The sequence below is a fragment of the Hippichthys cyanospilos genome, chromosome 6, assembly GCF_059441005.1.
Source record: "Hippichthys cyanospilos isolate Australia breed blue-spotted pipefish chromosome 6, RoL_Hcya_1.0, whole genome shotgun sequence".
NCBI classification, from domain to species: Eukaryota; Metazoa; Chordata; class Actinopteri; order Syngnathiformes; family Syngnathidae; genus Hippichthys; species Hippichthys cyanospilos.
Genome location: NC_142374.1, coordinates 11,274,513 through 11,284,546, shown reverse-complemented (window position 1 = coordinate 11,284,546; position 10,034 = coordinate 11,274,513). Strand labels below are relative to the sequence as shown.

General features: G+C 38.3%; 1 protein-coding gene across 1 annotated transcript; it reads right to left on the bottom strand.

The window, feature by feature from the left end:
• Nucleotides 1-1,361: 1,361 nt before the first annotated feature.
• On the bottom strand, nt 1,362-9,222 carry e2f4 (E2F transcription factor 4). Its single transcript, XM_088418185.1, has 11 exons — nt 8,805-9,222; nt 7,792-7,901; nt 7,430-7,590; nt 7,262-7,306; nt 7,102-7,166; nt 6,849-7,016; nt 6,616-6,694; nt 5,565-5,708; nt 3,376-3,423; nt 3,215-3,259; nt 1,362-2,842 (listed from the first exon to the last, which is right to left on the bottom strand). The coding sequence occupies exons 1-11, from the start codon at nt 8,967-8,969 to the stop codon at nt 2,727-2,729; spliced, it is 1,146 nt and encodes a 381-aa protein (XP_088274311.1). The 5' UTR covers nt 8,970-9,222; the 3' UTR covers nt 1,362-2,726.
• Nucleotides 9,223-10,034: the final 812 nt, after the last annotated feature.

Here is a 10,034-nt window from a genome sequence, read left to right as displayed (position 1 = left end):
TTAAAATAGAGAACGACGACAAATTCAATTTTAATTATTTTGAAAAGAATGTGGAATGTATGCAAAATCAGTTTCACGGATTTTGAAGGACCATTTTTCTCATACAGCCAACAGATAAAAAATGAGAGAATTGAGGAATTTCCAATAGAATTATATTCATATTTGTCACTTAATCTCGACGTGAAATGTTTTCCATTCCACCGCTTTAGGAACGTTGTTAGAATGTCTTAAATAAATGAAATATTTCGTTTTTTCTACCGCCTAATGAACATTGTTAGTAGGGATGTCTAAATTACGAAATACTTGAGTGGACTCTTAACCATCTGCCTCCCTCAGGTGTTCATGTGAAAATTATTCAACGTCACCAAGCTCTACACTAGACAATAAACTGATGACAAATCGTTAATTTTCTCGGAAGATAAGTACAATATATTGCCGGTTACAGTTAGACTTGCTCTAATCCTCTGTATGAATTTTTTTTTTACACAAAATCGATCTTGTTTCCTGTCATATTGTGTTGGAGATTAAATTATACAAATCTAGATTCGAAAAATAATTTAACATTTAGTAGCACATATACACTGGAGACCAAAATTAGATAACTGACTTATAAATATGCACGTTAAGCTAAGAGCATTAGTACGCTGTACAAATGCCAGAATATCCTCACAAATATTTTTGTTACATTCGATGCAATAAAACACAGGTATCATATTCAAGGCCCAGGTGCCGACAGCTCTTAAATTCCCGACAACCTTTTTTAATTGAATAAAAATTGAACAAATATTTTTTTCCTGGATTGAGAATTGAAAAATTAGTTATCCACGAATATGTAAATATAATTGTAGAAGATTAATGTACATTTACACACACGGACAAAGTTGTAACTTTGAACTAACATTGTTTGATTGCAGTCATTTTGTATGTGCTTTGCTTTTTAAATTTTGTTGAACCAAAATGGAAAAGCAGGTCCGATGATTAATTTTCATGAAATGTCTGATATTCATACTTTTCTCAGATTCGTGTTATGTCTACAGACACGTTTTTTTTCTTTCATTAACATAGTACCTTTGATTTTTTTTAAGTGTATGGGTTGGGCTCATAACAGCCCTTGGTGGGATACTATAACAACGATGGGCCCACCGCCCACATCAAAATTGAGTTTAACACCTCAGCAATACAGCATGCAAACTTGAAACTTAATTCAACTTAAACCTTACTCGTCCATGTTGTTCTCCGTTCCTGGGCTATTTGAAAGACTACTCACAAATGATGTCTGGCTGGTGATCAAGGACTGAATAAAGCGCATTAATAGCAAGTGGTGGCAATAAACTTCATATATTCTATTTTGTAGAGTCCAATTAGTCACCAAAACCTTTAATGTATCTAGCAGACAAAAAGATGGTATTCTATTCAGTATATGTACAGTGTCTGGGAAAATAAAATTACACATGGGATTATAACAAACACATTAAATTCAATGGCATATGCGTTAAAAAGTAACATTTGTCTTGTTTCATGTACATATACAAAGATGAAAAAGGCAAAGGGAACATTGCAGAAAGTTTAAAAAAAATATAACTACTGTATGCTGGGCATGACAAATGTAAAGGACAGCATTTAAAAAAAATGCATGCTTTTAAATCCATCAGAAAAAAATACATGACTATTAACTAGACACAAAGCTGCAAGGCAAATCACATTTTGTTTAGCAGACTGGAGTACATTTGGTATGTGTCAAATATCGTGTGTACCACATAAATAACAAAAAAAACCCTGCAAGGGCTGTGTCAAGTTGAAGTCTGTCAACTTGAGCCAGATAGTTTATGACATAAAAAACAAAACATCTCAAATCCCTAAAAGTATACTGCAATGTTCAACTATGATAATGGGAAAAACAAAAGAATACAATTTGTCAAACGGCAACATTCCACAAAGTTCAACATTTTTTGTTGTTTTTTGGTCCTTTACACATCGCCTTCATAGGAGCGGTAAAAGAAACACTGGATTCGTTGAAACATTTGCAATGTTGTTTTTTAAAACTAACACACACACACACACGCACGCACACACACACACACACACATACACACTATATTCACATGATTAAAACAATTTAGATGTTTATTTTGAGTCTGATTTCTGTATTTCTCAAATATTGTTCTGCCTGTATCACAAATGTAAATCGTTAAGACAATAGAATGGTGTGCTATTAAGACAAAATATATATTCTCTATGTACATAAAGATAGTGCATATATAACCAGCTGTGTTTGGACCGATTGAAGCCATGTGTGAGCAGCTGGTGGGTGATAAAGGCGGTGTTCTGTTAGTTTGTCATGAGTCTGGACCTGATAGGATTTTTTTTTTTTTCTTTCCTGAAGACACTGGACTGATACAAATCTCACGTAATATGACTCAGGCATAAAGCCTGCACACATTCATTTTCAAATACATACATACAGCAGATGTAACACTTACATACATATAAACAATAATCCAAAAATAGACATTTTCAATTATGTTTCCATTCTTGGAAAAGCTGAAAATAAAGTTTTGATCTGGTCTGTTCTCCTCACATGGCTGAAGGTGGCGCTACTGAGCTCAGATTGAGCTACCTCGTTGAAAGGAGTCTGCCAACAATGACCTGGTTTGTACTGTTGCTTGCTCACCTTCACAATCGATGAAGGGAGTTGGGGGGGGGGCATAAATGTGGCCGTCTTTGGGTCAGAGGTTTAAAATGGGGACATCAAAGAGGTCACAGAGACCTTCTGTCTCATCCAAATTGTATATATAGTCATGGTCACTAGGTGGGGGTGATAGACGGAGAAGAGGCGAGAACACTATAAGCAGAACAGGAGGAGAAATGTATTAGGACAAACCACATAAGCAAATTTGACTTTAACATAGTAACATATGGAAAATCGGGCCAATGGGTCAGCATTTCTCCACTTTTTGAATGAAGAATGATTTGATCTCCGTGATTTTGATTCCATGATTGTGACATGAAACTGAAGTGTACTAGCCAATGTTAAAGTGAATGAAAGGCTTTTAAACAATATCTGAAGTCAATAATTTTTGTGATTGAAATAGTAGCTAATTAAAATCCCCATTATTTCCAATGCGATATAAATATTTAAAAAACAAAAAAAAAAAACAAATAGGGGGACGATCATCATCCTATAACAAATTCTGTTTGAAATTTTGCGTCTCACCTTCTGATGACATCAGGTCCTCCAACAAATCTCCGCTCATGATCTCTGCAAAATAAATAAAAGGATAGTGTATGTAAGGGGATTATTTATTCATTTTTTAATCACATAGGTTACCTTTACATTGCAGGTTACCGTCACAATTTGTCAATCGTTTCATTTACCTTTTGTTGGATCAAACATTTCCGAAAGCTCTTTGGGAAAGTCCAGCACTGTCGGTCAACAGAAAAATTTTGTCACTACAGTGCACAAGTAAGTAGGGAGCTGTTATCTTCAATTTGTGCAATTACACCAAGAGATTAAATGCAACACTGTAAATGCCCGGGATTCTTCAATATAACTGACACAAGATGGGGAAAAAAAAAACAAAAAAAAACAACCACATGTTCTAAATCGCAGGTTTTTCCTGATATAAACGAAAACATATTAAATACTTTCATAATATTTTTTAAAGGATAACATGGTTTATAAATGATAAAAGTCCATTATAATAATATACTTATTTAAAGTGTCTCTCGTATAAGGGGAAAAAAGATACCTGTGCAAAATCCAAGCTATCCTAAAGTGGTCAGTACTTAGCAAGTCTTCTTCTGGAAGATATTGCATCTTCTCAAGGCTTTCTATAGCTAACTACAAGGCTATGATGTCACCCCATGGATCACTCCATTAATCCTTGCAAAAGGCTTCTAGCTCTGCTATCTATGGTATTCATGCATGTACAGCTCTTTTAAGATTTACCCATACATTTTCCAATGAGGGCAGCTTGGTGGAAGAGTGGTTAGCACAACCGCCTCACAGTTCAGTCCTGAGTTCAAATCCAGCTCGCTCCGGCCTTTCTATGTGGAGTTTGCATGTTCTCCTTGAGCCCGCGAGGGATCTCTCCGGGCACTGGCTTCCTCCCATATTCCAAAAACATGCATGGCAGGCATATTGGACATACTAAATTGTCCTTAGATGGGATTGGCTGCGTGTATGGTTGTTTGTCACTGTGTACCCTACAATTGGCTGGCAACCAGTCCAGGGTGTCCCCTGCCTACTGCTCGAAGACTGCTGGGATAAACAACAGCAAGCCAGCGACCCTTGAGAGGATAAGTGGCTACAGACAATGGATGGGTAGATTTTTCAATGACGTTTTAAGTCTGGAGACTATGAAGGCCATTCCAAAACTTTCAGCTTACTATTCTTGAAGTTTGTGGTGGATTTTAAGGAATGTTTAAATCATACTGCTGTAGAAACCATTTTCTTTTGCACTTCAGTATTTTTTTTTAACAGATGCTGGGATGTTTTCTTCCAAAATTTAGCGGTATTTATTGGAATCCATTCTTCCATCCACCTGAGCAATGTTTCCTCTCCCACTGGATCCAACTCCATGTTTAACAGTTGACAAGGTGTTCTTTACATACTGCTGCCCATTTTTCCGCTCCAAACTTACCATTGCTTATTGTGGCCAAAGAGTTCAATTTTACCTTCTTTGGTCCACTTGTTCCTAGGTCATCAGGCTTCTGCAGATTTTCTGTTGCATATTACTGACTTATTTGATAGAACGGATGCAGCATGCAGGTAAAGTTTCCTTATGCGGACTCTTCCGGGAAAGTCTGCTTTGTTCAAGTATCGCTGCTGAGGGGAAGATTGCACAATCATTCCTGAGTCAGGTAAATCTTCCTGCTGGTCTTTCAAAATCAAATATGCATTTTAATTCACCCCTCTGACCAGAATTTTAGCTGAACCCTCATAGTTTCCTTGATCTTCCAGATCCCAATCTTGACCTTCACAGTTCTTCTCACCTGTCAATTTCTTGGACTGTAAAAACTTCCAAGAGGAAAATCTTTTACTATCTTTTTGTAGCCCCATACAACATTGTGAGCAGTAATAACTTTCTTTTTTTGGGTTGTGTTACCCAGCTTCTTGGAGGAACCCAGTATGCTGAGTGCTTGCATGGGGTAACTGTATTTAAAGAACGCTGGAATTCACATCATCTGGCACACTCTGTTGAAAATTGTTGATGCATGCTTCAGGAATGATGAGCTGGTAAAAAGAAGACTCTAAAACCTTGAACACTCTCAGGGTGCCCCGCCCTAGTACATTCCAAAATTAGGCTTTTTACATTTGCAATTTCATTCAATGTGTAAAATAAAATGTAACATTAATATTTTCTAATAGTCTTTTTATCATATACCAGACGGACTATAAATATTTTTAAATTATATAATACATGTTGTTTTTAAAGGGATACTCTGACTTTTGCACACAACTTTATTTTAACTGAATTGTCAGGTTAGGGCTGACAAAGTTCTTGTGTTTAAGTGGACCACCCTAACTGCTGACTCTAAGATGACCGGATAGTCATGCTCACGTTCAGACGGGTCTGACTTCATTGGTTCAAACGCTGCAGATGCGGATGACGATGCAGATCCATCCAAGGAGGCGGACGATTGAAGTTGCTGAGTTACGGCAGCGGTATCTGTGGTTGGAGTGAGTGGCGTGGTGCTTGTCACTTCTGAAACAACGCAAGTCAGGTCGGATAAAAGGTGGCAGATAAAAGATAATAGTGACTCTGTGTACCGCTCCAAATAAAATGTACTCAAGTGCATGGCCACAGGTAGCCACCCATCTCCAATATATACAATCCCGAATCAACATCCTTCAATTGGTTATGCTAATCTACATGCGTGATAAATACATACAGTACTTAAAAGTTTCATTGGTAGCTTAAAAAGACTACATCATACTCGTTTAAATTTTCCACAGTTAACTAGTACCATATTTTTCGGACTATAAGCCGCGACTTTTTCCTCATGTTTTGAGCCCTGTGGCTTATAGCCCAGTGCGGCTTATCTGTGTTTTTTGTGTGTGTGTGTGTGTGTTGTTCTTTTGCTAGCCACCAGCAAGCAAATGTGTTTATCTGTTTGAGGTGTTAATTTATGGTACAAAAATTAATTTTTTGCTCACATTTAGCTGCTGCAAAATGATTGTATATATGATTAGATATCACCTTTGGCACAACACTGATCAAAGATGCTGCCTCACTGCGTAGCTGCCGCGACACTTTCATGATGTTGTCTTAGTGCACCACCGACTGTGCGGAAAATAGGGGCGTATGTTTAGTCTGGATAGCCGGTACTCAATTATTGACATAAGTAGTGAGGACCCTGTCATTTTCTCTCATTGGAAGAGGCTGCTACTAAGCGCGTAGCAATGAGTAGGAATTATAACAAATGCGTGAATAGAAAAAACCGCAGCATTGGGGGCGCTTTTCATGAGGACATAGCATTCTATCACATATATAAGCTCCCAGAAGTGGAATTTGTATGATACAGGCCCTTTAAACTGTGAAATGTTTAAATGTCATATTTGAAGAAAACATCAGAGTAAAAATATGACATAGTCAGGACTTTGTTGCCCACCTGTAACAGAGGTTGGCTGGCGAATGGCTGATGATGCAGAAGAACCAGATTTCACAGGTTCTGGAGCTGCCTTTGTAGCCTAAGGAGGTTAGTAAAGTGTGAAAAAAAGAAGTCAAGTCAAGGCATAAAATTAATATTACATATATTAAAAAAACTAGAAGTTATTTTCATTTTTTGCACACTGTTAATAGACCAAAAACAGATGGAACGAATAGCAAAGCTGACATATGGACCTGGGAGGAGAGCGGCGGTGCTGGAAGACTCTGAAGTACGTCATCTGGAGGAGGAACAGGCAAAACAACCGGAGAGGCACTAGACGGGTCCTTATTGACCAGTAAAACCTCAATAGGGCCTGTAGAACTTTTCAGACGGATCTGGTATTTCTTTTGTCCATTCATAACCTGCATTGACATCAACACAGCCCCCACTCAAAAAATACAGCTGAGCATAAGAGGGACATAGGGAAATATGATGCACATGACTTACAGAATCTGGTCTGGGGACCTCTAGCTGAGTGCCAATGGGGGCGCGTATTGCTAGAAGCGTATCACCTGTAAAAGGACATATGATTAGCGATGGAGCTTTTGAACTCGTAAAGCTGAGTCACACAACAGAATGAATAAGACTGAGTTTAACAAAATATTACCTTTGAATGCTCCACAGAGGTCCTCATGTTTTACATATGCCATAGTATAAATTTGTTAAGGGCTAATTGATCTAATAAAATTTAACAAAAAACATTAACAAGAAAAACATGAGCGTGTGCATTTGTGAAAGTTACAACAGCATTTTTACAAAGACTATAAAGGATATGGACTGTTATTGGAGTCATCTGTGACATTCTTGATGCTCTGCTGCACCCAGACTCTCTGTTGGTCCAGCTCACGTTCCCTGACAGCCAGATCATCAAGTTCTGCCTTCAAGTCAATCAGCTTGTCTGCTATCTCCCTCGTATTGCAACCTGGACCGACACCCCTAAAACACAAACACATAAAGATGGCAAGCGCAGTTATCACATGTGGACAATCATAAAACCATTCATTTAATTATTATTATTAGTACACTCCTAAATCTTCATTCGTTGAGACTCGGATTACATTAGTATGGAAAGAAGGATTTAATCTGAGTGAGCATCTTTTATCATTGAGGGTGTAACTAAAAAGTGAGTGCACTTACTTCCACTGAATACTGTTCTTGGACTTTTTCTCTATCAGTCCAATTCCCTCCAACACGTTTGTGATGTCATAGATCCGTCGCTTTTGCCGCACTGCCAATGTGTCTGCTGCCTGACTCACAGAATAACAAGGGAACATTCTTTTAAAAGGGGTGTGACATTTAAATAACTAATAACCAAAAGATGGCATCGAGACCATGGTTCAAACCAACAGAGATAAAAATGGCATTGTTCAACTTCCTCCCAAGTCAAAAGTGTTGTGCCAAGTTTAGAGCATAATAAAGCTATGATAACTGCAATGTATACGTCTGAGTGCGGATAAGTCTATACCGCCTGCAGGTGCTTCCTCATACTGCTCAACCCTCACTTGCATGATAACATCCCTAATGTGGTTTGACTTTAGAACAAGGCGAAGAAGATAAGATCTTTGTGTAACTGATCGAGCACAGGAATAATTTAACAGGGATAATATTTTTAAACAGCCATAGAGGTAAGCACCTACAAAAGGTAAATGTAGCGATAGAATGCGAGAAATATCACTTTAGTTAAGTTTAACCCCTACGTCGAACGTTACAGTGAAAGTAAATACATTTTAGACTCGGAGAATAAAAACATTGTAATTGAATACGAATGCCGTTATACGAATCAATGACGCTACACTGTCCATGTGTAAAGATGTACTAGCTCAGAAAACAAAACCGACAAAATCTGACCCACTTAGTGCACTTGGAAATCTGCAGTGACCAGCCTGGAAAAGTTGATCGGGTGGCGCTCCTAAACTTTGAATTTTGGCCGCTTTATGGAAAAGTGAGCAGAGTGGAGTATGCCTTGGAAAATAACCCGGATGTTTACACTACGTTACAGCTATCGCACATTCAAATCAAGACTGTCAGAAAGCTAGGCTATGCTAACAGGCAGGCCAGCAAAAAAAAAAAAAGTGCATGAAACCCAACGACAGCAGGCAGCCCCAGATGACATGTGCTAGCTAACAACAAAGACTGCTTGGCATACTCACAGCTTTCAGATCCAGTACTCCGTCCTTAGCCTCTTGCAGCAAAGTTACAAACTTAGCGGTGAGAAGTCCCAGGCTCTTTTCATGCCTGCTAGGTGTCTGCGGCTGCAGCGGGTCCCCCACAGCGCCCAGATCGCCCCGGTTACTGGCCGACTCTAGCTCCATCATCTCTCGGAACCAGCCAGCGCAGAAGTCCCTCTGCCTCGCCGACCAAAACCTCGGAAGCGAGCGCAGGAAATCACGCTCAGCCACCCTAGTCAAACAAACTGGAGAACGGTGGTGTCCGTGGCATAGGAGCGATTCGCAGTTCTTTCCTGGCCGGGCTTTGTTTGAAAGATTTTGCGAAATTTACCGGTGTAAATCGAGGGCGACGATTCATTGAACGAGCATTCGGTTGGGAGAGCCGTTGGCCACGCGAGGTATGACGGGACTGTTCAACCAGTGGAGGAAGCGTCTAAAAATGTCGCCTTATGTCAAACGCGTATAATCGTGATACAATAATTTTTGAAAAAAGCAAAATATGTTTCATGATAAAATACATATAAATATTAAATAATTTAATTTGTGTTGCTTCACTTATGTATGTTAAAGATCATATTAACAGTTTCACGCTTCTAACACTTTGTAGACAGATCCTTCCGGGACCAAACTTGAAGAAAACATCTCTGCGCAGGCGCTAAGTCATGGAACTTGCCGGGTGCATTTACTGTACTAAATATCTTTTTAATGTACAGTATTTGTAATGTTTCTTCTCATGTTTTTTGTCGTTCGGTTATAAAGAACTGCGCAACATAAAGTACATTTATGTCGATATTTTCAAATAATTGATATGCTTATAAAAAATATAGCTACTTCATATTTTAAAATGAATGCTAAACATACAATTACATTTGATTTTATGTGCATGGCTTGCAAATTTAGTTCCCCATCCTTTATTTCGCCAAAGCAACCATTTTAGATTGTAATTAAAATAGCTATCTTTAAAAAATGTCACAAAAATATTAAGAAAAAAAAATCCCCTCACTTTATAAACAAAGCTCATGAAGCGTATTTGTAATAAGAAGTGACATCTGTTGTCTGAATGGGAACAGGTGAAAACATAAATTTATTGTGTTTTCTGTTGTCTAATAGCATTTGATTCTGCCCGTGACAATACGTCGTTGCACTAATAGAATACAGTATATAAAACGAGACATAGTGATTGGCATTACCACTAAAAGTTACGTTTTAGTT